Below are 17,130 nucleotides of genomic sequence, written 5' to 3' on the forward strand. Positions count from 1 at the left end.
ATCAGCATGGAAGATCTTTGCATGGTCGTATCCATATATACTTATTACATCATCTTGAGATCCATGATTCTTATTGTCCAGGTTGTAATAGTACCACACATTTAGGTCTACACACTTAGCACTTTCACAGGTTTTTTGTTTCAAATTTTCTGCTTTGTTATTTCATTTTTTGGCTATTGATATTCACCCCAATATTCACTCTAGCACGTGATCAGTTGGGGCCATCTGAAAATATGTCTAGCACTTTCACATACTCAATTTAAGAGTAATACTATAGTGCAGCAACATATATTTTATTATTTTATTTTAATACATGTCTTTACTTATTATTTTCTGCACTATCTAACAATCTCTACATAGATTACACCCCCCATTGCACCATTCTCCTGAGCCCATTTTTTATCTCAGATACATACCACTAAGGATTTGTTATTATTAATACACGATCCTATTGCCAACATAATATTAATAAAAACTATTAAATCAATTACAGAATAATCCGATTGCTCTGATACTAATAATAATAAGTCTTTTTTTCACCCTTGATAAGACCCCTGGAGTTATAATTGGAGATCAACCTCACAATATACATTCAAGATAGATTAGCTCAATTCTTATAGCCACGTATAAAATCATCACAATGCAGTAAGGCATTTAATCATTATAACATCAGTTGAATATTCCATCCAGAACTGAAGTGATGCTCATAGATTATTGAGATACATCTCAAAAGCAGTATATACCACCTTTAAACCTAAGATGATTGACACCATTGTAATCCAATTGGGAACAAGAAGTGGCAGAACTTCCAGTACTTTTTTCTTAAATGTTGTTGAGACTCATTTACTGAGCCTACTATTAGCGTAATGAATATAATTGTGGAATATCGCATTTGACGTTATTGAGTGTGGAGTACCTCACACGAGGTGACAGAGGGCAGTTACTATTCTAATACTATTTATGTTACTCAGCTTATTATGCAGAGGTCCTATATATTTCTTACTTAGTAAAGGTATCGTTATCACTGAAGCTGGCACACGCAATTATCAGCAAAGATCTGGGTGATATCTGTTACTCGTGAACTAGATTCACATATCTAATACATTTTGGAATAATTTTTGTATATTAACAGCTGACAACAGAAATTTTGAACGGGGGTGAATCGGCAACACTGCTGCATACATTTTATGGTAGCTAACTTACACCTGTGTGGTCTTATTTAGCGAAACGCTACGCTACTAACGTTGGGAAATCTTGATACACTGGTTATATTTTTGGCTACATTACTTCAGCCAACAGGTCCAATCAGATTTGCTTCATGCATTAATAAGCACAACATATCACTTGATACATTGCTGAGCAATTGTTCCTATCTGCTTAAATAAATAATTTACATTATACATTGGTCAGTATACATTTTGGATCCACTAGTTGATAATATCACTACTGAATTTCAATATCATGTTAGTTTCGCTCAGCAGCGCACTAACATAGCAGTTGTGTGGATTGAACTTTTCTCCCCCAGACAGTAACATTATTTAGCCCCAGAACACCATTCGGAACCCCACCTCCAGCGTTACCAGCTAATTTCCCTGAGGGGAGTAGGCTCTGTTACTTATAATCTGAACCTGTGGTATATTTTTGATATATGAATAAAAAGGCGTAGTACCTATAAATTATCTACCTCAGTTACTCATTATTATAAAGTCTCACACTGTTTTTAACTTTGTTTAGCGTTCACACACCCTATTTTAACTTGATGAATAAAAGTTACATTTTAACACATACTGGAATTTCTTTTCCTCTCTAGTCTGGGCGCAGAGTGCTATATTTGCATTCTTTCTGTGGATTTCTCTTCTATATCCACAAATCTTTTGTATTTGATTACTAATGCAAAGCACCACCCCACCTAATATATATTTTTGTCACATAATATAGCAGCAAATTTGCTTATTGCATACTGCTATTAAGAAATAGGTATTAGTGGGGATTGCCTGTAATAGCGCCATTGTTTACTGTTTGTCCTACATATTTATAAATATATATACTGTATATATATATATATATATATATATATTACAATACACACAAAAATAAAGTCTAGCACTCGCTCACAAGCTCTCAGCTAAGTTTAAAAGAAACTGGAAGAGTCAGTTACCACATTTGGCCAAATGGGACAAGCCCAGGTACCACGTCGAGGTCACTTCCAAAACCTGGGACCCTAATACAGCCAAAGAAATCCAGGCTCACACACAGGTGCAAGCTCATATTCAAACAAACTGGGAACTAGTCAGCACATCACATGACCCTGAAACACTGCTCAGCTATGGTGCTATAGCACTCTCAAAAAGCTGCACTATTTCTAGAGTCACATGCAGTCTTGGCCCAGACCAGCCTGGGAGCAAGTCCCTAGGGTAAATTACTAAACTGACTCTTCCAGTTTCTTTTAAACTTAGCTTAGAGCTTGTGAGCGAGTGCTAGACTTTATTTTTGTGTGTATTGTAATGTCTGTTTAGTAATTTACCCTAGGGACTTGCTCCCAGGCTGGTCTGGGCCAAGACTGCATGTGACTCTAGAAATAGTGCAGCTTTTTAAAGATTCCTATAGCACCATAGCTGAGCAGTGTTTCAGGGTCATGTGATGTCCCCCCGGTCCAGTCTGGGAGTAATGTTCCACTTTCCATATATACAGTATATATATATATATATATATATATATATATATATATATATATAGTCATGGCAGAAAATATTGGCACCCTTGCATTTCTGTCAGATAATGCACCACTTCGCCCATGTTTATTTCTTTTGTTTGTATTGGTATGACACAAAAAAGTGGAGAAAAAAAAAGCCAAAGCGAAAACACTCCAAAAACGGACTGGACAGAATGATTGGTACCCTCAATTTAATATTTGGTAGCACACCCCTTTGAAAAAATAACTGAAATCAATCACTTCCTGTAACCATAAATGAGTATCTTACACCTCTCTACTAGAATTTTGAATCATTCTTCTTTCCCCAACTGCTCCAGGTCTCTCAGATTGGAAAGATTCCTTTTCCCAACTGTTTTAAGATCTCTCCACAGGTGCTCTATGGGATTGAGATCTGGACTCATTGCTGGTCTGCTCAGTACTCTCCAGCGCTTTGTCTTAAACAATTTATGGGTGCTTTTTGACATGTGCTTTAGGTCATTGTCCTGCTGTAAGACCCATGACCTCTGACAGAGACCCAACTTTCTGACACTGGGCTCTACATTGCACCCCAGAATTCTTTGGTAGTCCTCAGATTTCATAATGCCATGCACACAGTCAAGACATCCAGTGCCTGAAGCAGCAAAGTAATCCCAAAACATCAGTGAAACTCCACCATGTTTGATTGTAGGGACTGTATTCTTTTCTTTAAAAGCCTCATTTCTTTTTCTGAAAACAGTAGAATGATGGGCTTTACCAAAAAGCTGTAATTTTGTTTCCTCCCAAAAGGATTTTGGCTTCCTCAAGTAAGTTTTGGAAAACTCCAATCTGGCTTTTTTATGTTTCTGTGTCAGTGATGGGGTCCTCCTGGGTCTCCTAACATAGCGTCCCTTTTCATTCAGATGGCGACGTATAGTGCAAGCTGTCACATTTGTACCCTATGCCTGAAGGTCAGCTTGAATTTGTCTGGAAGTTGATCGAGGTTCTTTATCCACCATTCAAAAAAATCTATGGTTGCAATCTTTGATCAATGTTTCTCTTTCGTCCATGTCCAGGGAGATTAGTTACAATGCCATGGGCTGTAAACTTCTTGACAATGTTGCACACAGTGGATACAGGAACATTAAGATCTCTGGAGAGGGACACATTTTTGTTCTCAAATCCTCAGACAATTCTTTGCTGCTCTTTCTCTTCTCCATGCTCAGTGTGGCACACAGAGACACACAACAGAAAGGTTGAGTCAGTTTTTCATCATTTTAACTGGCTGCCGGTATGATTTCTATATTTTCAGCACCTGTTAATTGATACAGGTGAGTTTAATAACAAATTACAGGAGCATCACAAACTTGGAATGCAATTTTTTGTTACAATTTTGAGACGGTGCCAATAATTTTGTCCAGTCCATTTTTGGAGTTTTGCTTGGAATGTGTCAGATTTGGCTTTTGTTTCTCCACTTTTTTGTGTCATACCATTACAAACAAAAGAAATAAACATTAGAATGTCTAAACCTTTGTAATTGCAACACTTTTCTGGGCGGCGTGGTGCATTATCTGACAGAAATGCAGGGGTGCCAATATTTTTGGCCATGACTGTATATATATATATATATATATATATATATATATATATATATATATATATATACACCTGTATATCTATTAATATAAATATATATTTATAGATAAAATATATATATTTAATAATGAAAAGTACATTATTTTCTTTGTAAAGAACATAGGAATAGAAAATAAGCGTTTGCCCATCATGTTTTGTGATTTTGATTTTAACATTGTTGGGTTAGCGCTCATGAGAACTTAGTATTCTTAAAGGGCATTATAGAAATATGATGATTGGGGTAGTTTGCATTTGGGGATGTTGCAATTTAGGTGTTAATAGTGTATTGGAGTAGTTTGCGATGGTGATGTAGCAGTTTAGGGGTTAATAGTGCAGCAGGGTTGAAAGAGTAGGGGCATGTGACAGTTTAGGGGTTATAAGAGTAGGGGGCTTATTATGATCGGGATTAACGGTTGAGTGTAGGTGTTAGTTTTTTTTTTTCAAATTGCTGCTCCTTTGGTTTTAATGGGGTTACTGTGATATCGTAAATGCAATATTCTCCGGTTAACTTTTTAAGCGCATCGGGCTTCGAACAAGCGCAACATTTTTACAAGTATAGAAGTTTATTTATTACAAGTTTAAGAGTTCTCTATAACTAAAACTATATTCTTATATTTCCAAAACTCAATCTCCACAGGGATATCACAGAAAATATATACAATTAATAATGGCCCCTTTGTCTTCAAAATGGAATCTGAGTTTATTAAAGGATTTCAATAAGATAGTAAGTAGGTTATAAAAAAGGATTATATTTAATATTATATATATTAAAACAGAATAATAAGTGAGTCATCATAAAGGAATAGAAAGAGAGAGAGATAGAGAGAGGGCATAAGAATAAGAGCTGAGTGATGGCTGTTCCACAAAGGCCAAGAGAAAAAATGGTTTGCATGTGGAGAGACTGGTTAACTGTGTCAAAAATGAATGGGATATGATTGGACATGGAGCCTTTTGCTTATAGAGTACATAGATGGAGGAAAGCTCTCTACTTACCCTTAGTAATGAGATAAAAGAGAGTAACAGAGAAGCCTCTGTGTTCTGTTAATTGATATTATGGTATTTTATACTTATTAAATCAGTAGAATCTTGAATCTATGCATCTGCCTATATTTAGACACTTGAGAACAATCAAATTACTTCATGACTTGTTTGAAGCAGGGAATGTGTGAAACTGAACGACAACTGTGTGTAGTTAGCCCTAAAGCTGGAATTCAGTAATTATCTGACCATAATATTATTGAATATATGAAGTGTCTTTACCTACAATTTAAAGTGAAAATTATGTTCTATTTTTTCCATAGTATATTACTATCCATGTTTCTTTATTCACAAAATTACCTGAACAAAATGGAGGTTGGCTACTCCACTGAGTTCCTTGACAGCTTAATTCTTCCTGCCCTTCTAAGACATAGCCATAATTGCAAGAATATATCACAACTGTCTCTGAACAAAACACAAAATCCCCATTTTGTATTTTTCTTGGAAGACCACAAGATAAACCTGAAAAATATAAATGTCAAAATGTATCAATATTATATAATTCTGTGGTTCTTTTCATTTGTATGTTTCAGAGGTTTTTATTTTAGACAAATAAGTAAGGGATTTGGAATATATTATATGGCTTAGTACGCTCAGTAATGATGTTTAGATTCTCACCAAAATGCATTAAAGAAATTCCTGTTTTTGTGATCTAACTTTGGGCTAAATTACGAGTGCAGCGCTAATTATCACTTATGTGCACACACTAACTGTACTCGACTTCGGCTTTTTGCATGCATTGGGTACTGCACATATTACAAGTTCAAAGTAAAAAGTTTCTGCTCACGCTCTAACCCAAAAAAGCACAAAAAGCCAAAGTTACAATATAGCGATTTCGTTAACATATTCTTCCATTGACTTCAATGGAGCACGAAAGGTGGAAAAAAAACCAAAACCCTACTCTCACGCAAACCCAATCACTATTTCTCAAGTACATTAACCTGATACGAAATATTAATATTTCACATTCCAATGTTCTACACAATGCAACATATGTTCTATTTATTCATAAATACATATATATATATATATATATATATATATATATATATATATATATATATATATATATATATATATATGGAATAGAGAAAAGACAAGCACACACGGGGTGCACCGAGTGCAATAAACAACAGACTAGGTGACTATAAATAAAAAGATATGCAGCACACTCACAAAGTTCCACCTCAAACGTATGAGGTGTTTTAAAGGCACTTATGGTATAGTAGCAGATGCTCCTCCTCTGGGAAATCTCCTGCCTGGATCAAACTGCTCCTTTGGACACACTCAAACTGCATGTGAGTTCACCTCCACGTGACACAAATGTCAGTAAAAAGTTCACAAAGCAGGAAGGTCACATACGACCATAAAGTAAATAAAACCACATAAAAACGTATCAGAAATGAATAAAAACAACAACCATTTACATAGTCTTGCTAACAGTACGAGCCTGAACTACAGCTGCTGCAGAGGATAAACCACATGCAGATGATCAGATATTTTGCCGTTTAGCAAGCAAGTAATGAATACTGAATGGCGGGGGACAGAGCCTGCCGAGTTTCGTAGCGCTATTGGCTTCTTCTTCGGAGGTGCATGGACTGAGCTGTACTCCGTGGGGATTGTATGAAACAGAGCCTAAGGAAACCTATTAGATATTCTCTCCAAAGGACTGCCTACCTAGGTAGTTATATTCACTTGCTGTTACCATACTAGTTTCGCTTGTGTATATATATTTTATGTATCCAGTGGAGGTGTAGAGATCTGGCATATTCTAGATCCATTACCAGACAACATATAGATATATAGATTGTATTATGATCCTGTGATATCTACATCCTTGTACACCTATAATACACTATATCACCACACAGAGTATGTGATATACGCATATTGGTACTCATTCCTAGTCTATCTATATCTAGCGCTGTTTTACCCTCTTTTTCTGTATATATATATATATATATATATATATATATATATGGTTTGCAGTCAATGGGGGCTGTGTGTTCCCAGTATATATATATATATATATATATATATATATATGTATATGCTTTTATACATATATATTTATTTGTTAATATGTGTATAAACACATATTAACACATAAATATATATGTATATCAGTATATACATATATATTTGATTGCTGCCATTGCTGTGCGATTTACCCCCTTTGCTGTCACTGAAGTTCTGATGCCATCTGTGCCCTTAGTATTCTCAAGGCACGTTATTGAAATATTAAATATATAATATTTAAAAATATATAAAAGTTATTAAAAATGATTAAACATACTGTACTATATATATATATATATATATATATATATATATATATATATATATATATTCTATGGATTTTAAGAATGTTTTACATGATGTTATATATGTTTTTATATTTTATATGTAACATTTTAAACACATACCTTAAGATTACTGATTGCAAGGTATTGGAGAATAGAACCAGCAAGCTATGACTATATTTGAAGAAAATTAGAATACCACTGAATATACACGGAGCTTCTGTTTGAGGTGGAGCCTAAACAAGTGTGCTCCCTGTTTGCAGTGACTGAACACCGCTGGAAAACCTACCCAAGCCTTGACACCATCCAACCCGGGGTTTGCTAACGGGTGTTGTGTGTGTTGGTGCACGCAGCCATAGCATCAGGCTGCTGGCTGGAAGCTGAACAATTTTTTTGGAGTGGAGGTCCGTGTGGAGCGCCTGATAGCCACAGAGACCCAGCAGTATTGCCACTAGAGATTATTCTCACCTACCTCCTGAGCGGCCGTAAAGTGCCAGTATCGCCGGCACCATTGAATTTGGAAGGCTTTCCTACCCGGTGTAGGAGACCAGACGCACCAGAGGAAGCGGCTGGGAACATGTGACAGGAAGCCTTCGTCACGCTATCGCCGCTGAAGTGGAGAGGCTGCCGGGCGGAGGTTCCCTGAATAAGCCGGTACATCTTTTCAAGCACAGGATCAACCTCTAACAGCCTGTGAAGTGAAGGGGAAGTGCTTTTCTTCAGGGTAAAAGTCCTGCATATTGCCGCAGTGCCAGGGGCAGAAGAGGCCTGTTCCAGCCACAAGTACAAGCTTCCTTATCTATTTCCCCTATTGCTGCTGCTTTCTTGCTTCTTGATGTTTTTCACTGTCATCTTAGGGGAGTGAGACAGACAATCTTAAGGGTATAATGCTTGATTTACTTGCCCATTGCTAAGAAGGGCCACAGCAAATTCTATCTCTGCCAAAGGGAATATATTATACCATACTTTTTGCTGATATTTGGGAACCTGTGTATGGTTTTCTGAACACTATCTATCTGGCTAATTTGTTTAGAGACAAATCTTTCCCCCAAGTTATCAGTTTCTCTGTTTGTGAGTGGTATCTGCATTGTGGGCAGCACAAGGACATTCCTGTTAAGAAGAAACAGAGGAGAACCGCTGACATTTGTTATAATTTAACTGCTCACAATATAAAAAGAGTTAAAGACTCTGGGGGCCCTCCTTCCTGAAGCATGGAGCTGTATATATATAAATTAATATCTGGTGCCTTTTTTGCTGTTTACTAATTGTGCATTTAATCCCAATTACAAACCATTTAGGGTAGTCAATCTTAAGGGTTTATTGAAAATGTTCTTTCTGTAATGATTAAGTTGTTTTTAGATAGAAATGCTCATTTGTTATCGGCTACCCTAGTAAATCCTCACGATTCTATCTAGGCTGATTGTAAAGCTAAACTATAGAAGGGTTTACATATTCTACTCTCACTGTGTTAATTACTTTCTAGCTAAATTCTAAGCATTTATCTAACTGAAGTATGTTTGCTTTATGCTTGTGCATGCAGGGACCAGAATCCAGCCGATTTGCAACTATGTATTACTAACTACTATTTCTAAAGCTGTAGTGGTATTAAGGCAAACCAGTTAATATTTAGTTGCTTGTTGTCTACTGAAATCTGCAGAGAAAAGATTTCTGTTCTGCTATCTGGTGCTAGACCATATTTTGATCATATCTTGCTATTTACTGCTAATTGTTTAGTGTGAAAAATTTAATAGAGGGGACCACTTGTTTCTCCTTTTTTTGGTCTTAAATTCCTTAATTTGACAGGCCTATTCTCAGTTTTTTGCTCTTGCCTTAGGTAAAGGGCTCACTTTATTTTTCCCAGTGATTATACACACTATCACCCACCTACACATAAATATAATTGATACACAGCACCCCCACATATAAAAAAAAAGAGGAGAGGAGAAAAAGAGAAAAGAAAAGGAAAAAAAATCCTTATTCACATCCCTTTCTTTTTTTGTTTTCACTAATCAGGCCGCGCCCTGACGTTGCCCTAAGAAGTTTTGTGCACGTTTTTTTTTTTTTCCTCACATTTAGTCACTTTGTATTTATTTATTTATTTATTTATTTATTTTTTCTCACTTTTAATTAATGGAAAAATTCGTCACGCAGGCGAAAAAAAATTCACCCGTAATGCCTGCCAAACTTAAGGATAAAAAATCTAAATCAAGTGATACCAGTCTAGATTCTACATTAAATGACCTACCTTTACCCTCTCTTGATATACAGGCTTTGACAGTACAACTGTCTGCCGTATTCGCACCTCATTTTGAAATGATTAAAAAAGAAATCTCTAGTATGGCCTCCGAGCTTTCTGCTCTCTCCGCCGAATTCAGGCAGTTTTCTGCCCGAATCGGTGAAGCAGAGGAGAGAATTTCGGATTTGGAAGACCGGGTAAATGTACAAGAGGTGACCATTCGGAAACAAGACTCCACAATTCAAAATATGCAGTTGCGCCTGGAGGATATGGAAGACCGCTCCAGGCGCAACAACATACATATCGTGGGCCTCCCTGAGACAGCCGAATTTGTAGATCTATTGAAATTCACTTCCCTAGATCTCCCCCAAGCATTAGGAATGTCACCAGAATACCTGCCCTTGACAATAGAAAGAGCTCATAGAGTAGGCCCGAAGAGATCGTTAATTGACAAGGCAGCCAAGAGCAGAATGTGTATATTTAGAGTACTGAAATTCCAGGACAAAATTGAACTAATGAAACTTTTTAGGAAGAATGGTCCTATAATGTTAGGTAACAGTAAAATCCTCCTCTTCCAGGATTTCTCTTCTGAGACATCCACGAAGAGGAAGTTAATGGCCCCATACTGCTCACAGCTGATAAATAATGGAGTTAAAGCCCGTATGGTCTATCCGGCTAAAGTTATAGTTGAGGATAGCGAGACAGTGCTTACATTCCAGGAAATTCCAGATATTAAAGAATATATCAAATCAAAAATGGTAAACTGAAGAGTGAGAAATCAGTTTCCTCCTGTTTTCTTTTTTCTTGTTGCTATGATCACGACGATAGTGACTATCAGGCCTCTATTACAGACGTGGATGAATGTGGTATGGGTGTGGTTTTATTTTAAATGCCACAATTGTTGTTTTTTTTTCCTTTTTTTTTTTTTTTTTATATATATATATTTAGGACAAGGAAGAGAGAGTGGTTTAATTGAGCAAAATTTTAATCTGAAGGTATGTCTCCCCGTTAAATGGCTGGAGTAAAGATTCTATCATGGAATGTTGGAGGAATAACCTCCCCCATGAAGAGAAAACTTATAATTAAAACTCTTGCAAAAAAAAAGGCCAGATATTGCATATATTCAAGAAACCCATCTTAGTGATTCAGAAGTAGCCAAACTTAAAATCAAATGGGTGGGTGAAGTGGTAGCCTCTTCAAGTACAAATAGAAAATGTGGAGTGGCGATTCTACTCCATAAGGAGTTAGATTATAAAATTTTATATACTGATAAAGATCCACAGGCCAGATATATCATACTCCAAATTCAGATTAACCAAGTTACTTATGTGCTTTGTAACGTGTATGGTCCAAATAGTAACAGCAGAGACTTCTGGGAAAGTATTAAAGGTAAGATTTTTCCCTTCATAGGCGAGAATCTCATCTTAGCGGGGGATTTCAATATGACATTAGCTCCAGAACTAGACAGATTTAATAACACAAATGCAAAAGAATATAAAAAAACTGCCAAATACTTCAGAACTTTTTGTTCTCAGCTCAAATTGGTAGATATCTGGAGAATCAAAAACCCTGATTCGCGGATTTTTACGTGTGAGTCTAAAGCACATAGGACCTTCTCTAGGATTGATCTATTCTTATTATCTGAATCCTTGTCAATTCTACAGATGGAAACTGGAATCGATGACATCTTGATATCCGATCATGCGCTAATATATCTCACTCTGCCCCCCTTAATTAGTCACACAGATAAAAGTCAATCACTTTTTTTCCCGTGATATTTGTTGAACAACCCTAGATTTGCTATCTGGCTTAGACAAAGATGGAGAGATTATTGTACAAATAATATTTCTTATTTTAACAGAATTGAGATTTTTTGGGAGGCAGCTAAGGCTGTCCTAAGAGGAGATATAAAGAGTTATTTAATAACCAGTAAAAAGAAATTGCGGGCTCTAGAAATTCAACTATCTAATAGAGTAAGAAATGCCTATTCAAGATATGTCGAGGAGCGTTCTTTGATTAATTGGAAAAAGTACCAAGAGGCTAGAAGAGAGAGAGATGTCTTCTTAAAACAGAGAGCCCAAAAGGAAGAGATCAAAATTAATGCTCAATTTAAGGGTCTTTATGGGGACTCCACAAAACATTTGGCAAAATGAATTACAAATAGAAAGAGGAAGAATTATATCCCGGTTATTAAAGAAATCGACACCTTATATACAGACTCAAAGGAGATTAGTAGAGTGCTGTTTTCATTCTATCAAAAGCTATACTCTAGGCAGGTTAGTAATATCCATATACAAGAAGGATTTTGGTCTAAAATAAAGCTACCGCAAGTTAAAGAAGATGATCTATTGTTTCTCAATGCTCCAATTAGAGTAGAGGAAATCGGGGATATGATAGACAAGATGCGGTTAAAAAAGGCCCCCGGCCCAGATTGTCTCCCGGCAGAATTTTATAGATTACTTGCACCGGAAATTATTCCCATCTTAGAAAAGCTATTCAATAGTTATTACCGTGCCGATAAATCCATCTCTTCTTTTTTTTCTGCCGCAAATATTACGCTAATTCTTAAAAAAGGCAAAAAACTGGAGGACCCAGCCTCTTATAGGCCTATATCTGTGTTGAACACAGATTATAAAATATTGATGGCGATCTTAGCAGACAGACTTTCTTCATTTTTGGGTAATATCATCCACACAGATCAAGTGGGCTTTATGAAATCTAGGACCTCTATGAAAAATATTCACAGGATAGTGACACGTCTTGATTATTTTTTCTACCTAAAAGAGGGGAAAAAAAGTAATTTCTCTGAGGATTTCGCTATCTTATCACTGGATGCCGAAAAGGCATTCGATGCCATTGCATGGGACCATCTTTTTAAAGTACTAGAGGAATTTGGTTTTAAGAACCAATTCCTACAATTTATTCAAAAAATATACAGAAACCCAATCTCATATCTCATCGTGAATGGTATTCTCTCGCAGAAGATCATCCTGGGGAGGGGAACAAGGCAAGGGTGCCCATTATCGCCCCTCTTGTTCAACCTGGCCCTAGAACCTTTAGCTATCTGTCTACAAAGTATATTAGAAGGAATTAATATGGGTTCCTATTCTCTTAGGACACTTCTATATGCTGATGACCTAGTATTATTATTTTTAAAGAAATCCTCGGTCTCGATACCAACTGTACTACAATGTCTCGATGAGTTCAGCTCCTTTGCGGGATATAAAATTAATTTTAATAAAAGTGAACTCATGTGGATCATTAAATTAAGAAATAGCCTGAAAGAACATCCCTTTAAAGAGGTTGAAGCAATTACATATCTCGGCATAATATTACACAAAAACCTGAGGAATTGGTATCGACTTAATTTTTTACCTTTGTTTCAGAAGGTTAAAGCTGACCTGGAACTATGGAAGGTATTTCATCTAGACATGTGCGATTCGTTTCGGTTCAATTCGGAAATTCGGCAAATTCGGCAAATTCAGCGATTCGGATCGAACCGAATTTCCGAATGAAAATTCTGCCGAATTTTCCGAATCTAACCGAATCGAACCGAATTGATTCGTAAATTCGGATGGCCATTGGGATTACACTAGTATTGTACAGTATGTTAGGTTAACATCTAATATACAGTATAATACTAGTCTAATCCCACCTAACACTTACCGAAATGCCGAATTTACGAACCGAATTGAACTGAATCGAACCGAATGCAGCCGAATTTCTTCGAATCCGAATGAATCCGAAACGAATCCGAAACGAATTGATTCATAATTTTCCGAATTCGAATCGATCCGAACCGAACTTCGAAAAATTCTGAATCGATCCGAACCGAACCGAATTTTTTCGCCATGCACATGTCTAATTTCATCTCTCTATTACAGCCCGTATTAATTTAATTAAGACAATTATTTTCCCACGATTACTTTATCATCTTCAGAATCTTCCACTGTTTATCCTGAGTAAGGATCTGCGTAAATTAAATTCCGCCTTCTCCAAATTTATCTGGAGCGGCAGGAGACCGCCTATATCCTTGGAGAAATTTACGCAGAAATTTGAAGCAGGAGGTCTTGCTCTTCCTAATCTCAAGTTATATAATTGGGTATGTTTAAGTAAAACAGCTGTGGATTGGATTGTAGAAAAGGAGCTGGTTTCTTCTTTAGAGATTGAGAATTATATGGTCTCTCCTCTTTCTTTAAAAGCAATTTTGCATTGCCCACTACAATCTTTACCAAATTATATATCTCCGCTTATATCTATTAGTAACGTAGCGGCGGCTTGGCAAAAGTGCTGCACGTTACTTGAAGTGGATTTTACATTTTCTGCATTTTTGCCAATTATTGGAAATCCCCAATTTATACCGGCTATTAAGCAATCAGTATTTAGAGAGTGGGCTGAGAAAGACCTTAAATATGTTTGTCAGATCCTCTCACAAGGGGGGCAAATAATTCCCTTTGAAATGCTTTCCCAACATTTTCATCTAGCCAGATCTAACTTCTTTGCATATCTTCAGTTGCGCCACCTTATCAATACTAGAAAATGGGACAGGAGTGGATTTGGCGCATGGTCGGATCTCAATATATGTTTACAAAATTTACATTAGGCAATTCCTCTATATCTCTTATGTATGTATGCTCTCTAAACAAACATTAATCCTTCGTGATAAACTGGTCGCAAATTGGACTCCCTTTTTTCCGGCATTAGATACTGGGAAAATTAAACTTAAAGAAATGTGAAATTCCACGGAGTTGGAGGGAATCCCATTTAAAGCTTATTAATAATTACTACTTATCCCCTTTGAGAATGGTAAAATTATATCCAACTAACGGAGCGGTCTGCCCCCACTGCAAGAAACCCAAAGCAGATACTTTACATATGTTCTGGTACTGTCCAAAGATTATTCAACTATGGCGGAAGCTAGAATACTGGTTTAAAGTATTATATAAGACATCCATTACTCTGTCTCCCAATGAGATAATATGGTTAGAAGTTCCTAGTAATAAGGGTTTTCAAACAAATGTCTTAAACACCATCATTTTAGCTGTTAGGCAGCAGATTGTTAAACATTGGCAATCTAATGTAACTCTGGGATTAACCCAGATGTTACAACAGATTCAAAATCAAATTATCTATGAATCATTTCATTTAAAAACTGCTTCTGAAAGAAGAATAAAATCCTTTTTAGTTGGCTGGTTACCAATTATTCAATCATATCCTGCAGTTATACAAAAAGCCATTCTTGCTCCATTTCTCTCCTCAGACTCTTTCATGGATTTAGTAGCTTTGGATCTCTTTCCACATTCATGGATAATTGGACACAGAATAGTTTAAAGAAGGAGAAAGTTAATTAGGGTTAAAAAAGGGTGGTAGGATAAGTAAAATGTTAGAAAAGAAAGAAGAAGGGAAAAAAAAGGAAGAAAGGGCAAAACTAGTCAGGAGAAGATACCAAAACAATAAGGAAAGAATTAGACATAGAGAGAATATTGTATAAAATAAGAAAGAGAAGGGAAGAGAAGAAGGGGAAAAAAAAAAAAAAAAAAGACGAGTCCTCTTCCGCCCGAGTAAGAAGGTGAGGGAGGGAGACAAAAGATAAAGGGAAAGAAAAGCTGAAATTTTTTCTTTCTTTTTTTTTTCTTTTCTTTCTTTGTTCTTGTTTCTGTTTTTGTTTTTTGTTTTTTGTTTGAATGGTAGTTTGAATGGGTTCACAGTTTATCGTATGCGAAAAATTTCCAACAGCATATGCAAATGAATTATATGAGAATATATTGTTATCTCTCTTTTTTTTGTGTTCCACAAAATGCTGTATTTAAGGAGAGATCTTTTTGTTTAAATCCTATGTTATCTCCTCTTGTTTTCTTTACACCTGACCCTGTGTGGTGTACAAAGGTGAAAATGTATACAATTATGCTTGCTGTTGGATATATAAATAAAGAATATAAAAAAAAAAAAAAAAAAAGATTACTATGTTTTTGTTTTTCTCAGGAGTAAGACCCCTCTAACTACACTTAATGGCCACAGAAGAAAATGTACTCATTAATTTTCAGCACTTATCACAAAGTGCAATATCAAGTGGTCTTGGAGATTAGGAGATTCCCAGGTGGCTCACATCCAATATAGGCAATGTCCTGGATCCCCACAATGTATTTCAAACACCATAGAGGAATCCAATAAAAATCATAAAAGTATAAATAAAGTAATTTATTAAAAGTGCTCACAGCACATATAAAAGAAAGCTGAACATGTTTCACAAGATATCCTTGCTTCTTCAAGCAGCATAAACGCCATTACACAAATATATACACATAGCAAGTACAATTCAAAGATTCAGATTGGACACAAACTTACCACAATTAGATATACCACCTGATAACAATCCGTAATGACCGACCATGAACCTAAACACGATATCTGGATTACACACCTAACACAAGTTAACGGTTATTTGAATCCACCAATAGTTTAAAACCAGAAGTGTAGGCTGCGACTTATACTGCTACGATTGCAAGTATACCCGTGATGTCATTACTTGGAGAAAAAAAAAAACATTACAAAGAATAAAAATCCTATATTACAAAAATAAACTTACATTATAAAAATTTAAAAACCCTACCATTACCAAAAAAACACAAAAATGTACCATTACAGAATATAAAAAACTACCATTACAGAAAACAAAACAAAAAACTACCCTTACAAAAAAATAAACTAAATTATCCAAAAAAAAATAAAAAAATTATATTCTAATACCCCTAAAAAAAAATACCCATCCCAAAATAAAAATAGACCCTAATCTACAAATAAACTACCAATAGCCCCTAAAAGGGCCTTTTGTAGGGCATGTGTTCAACAGATTTGCTGCCCGACTTGTAATCTTGCTGACAATATATACAGTATCTATATCCATAGAAGCCTAAGGGGAGATCGATATAGTGCGCTTGCAATATCCAACCTCCAGAAGTGCTTTTTACTTTCAACTTGTAATACCATTGCTTTTATTGGAACGCTCTTGTTTTACCTTGAGCGTAGATAGCACTCACGAGTGATAAAAATGAATCTCTCCACATGTCATCTAGTCCTTAGCATGGATTTGATGCCACATATTTTCATATGCATCCTTTAGCTTTTTAGTATGAGTAGATACAAGTTTTAAAATATATTGCATGTCTGAATGCAATCAAAAAAGTCAATATAATTATTATCATTTACTGGTATAGCGAAGCAAAAAACCGTAGCACTGAGTGTAGCATAAT

At 35.9% G+C, this 17,130-nt stretch overlaps 1 protein-coding gene across 1 annotated transcript in view; it reads right to left on the minus strand.

The window, feature by feature from the left end:
• Positions 1–17,130, minus strand: part of TPO (thyroid peroxidase) — a 290,022-nt gene that overhangs the window by 47,347 nt on the left and 225,545 nt on the right. The window contains exon 11 of the mRNA XM_053711339.1: positions 5,642–5,803. Within this exon, the coding sequence (XP_053567314.1) occupies positions 5,642–5,803 (162 nt within the window). The remainder of the gene's footprint in view (positions 1–5,641; positions 5,804–17,130) is intronic.

This window comes from Bombina bombina, chromosome 4 (assembly GCF_027579735.1).
Source record: "Bombina bombina isolate aBomBom1 chromosome 4, aBomBom1.pri, whole genome shotgun sequence".
NCBI lineage: Eukaryota > Metazoa > Chordata > Amphibia > Anura > Bombinatoridae > Bombina > Bombina bombina.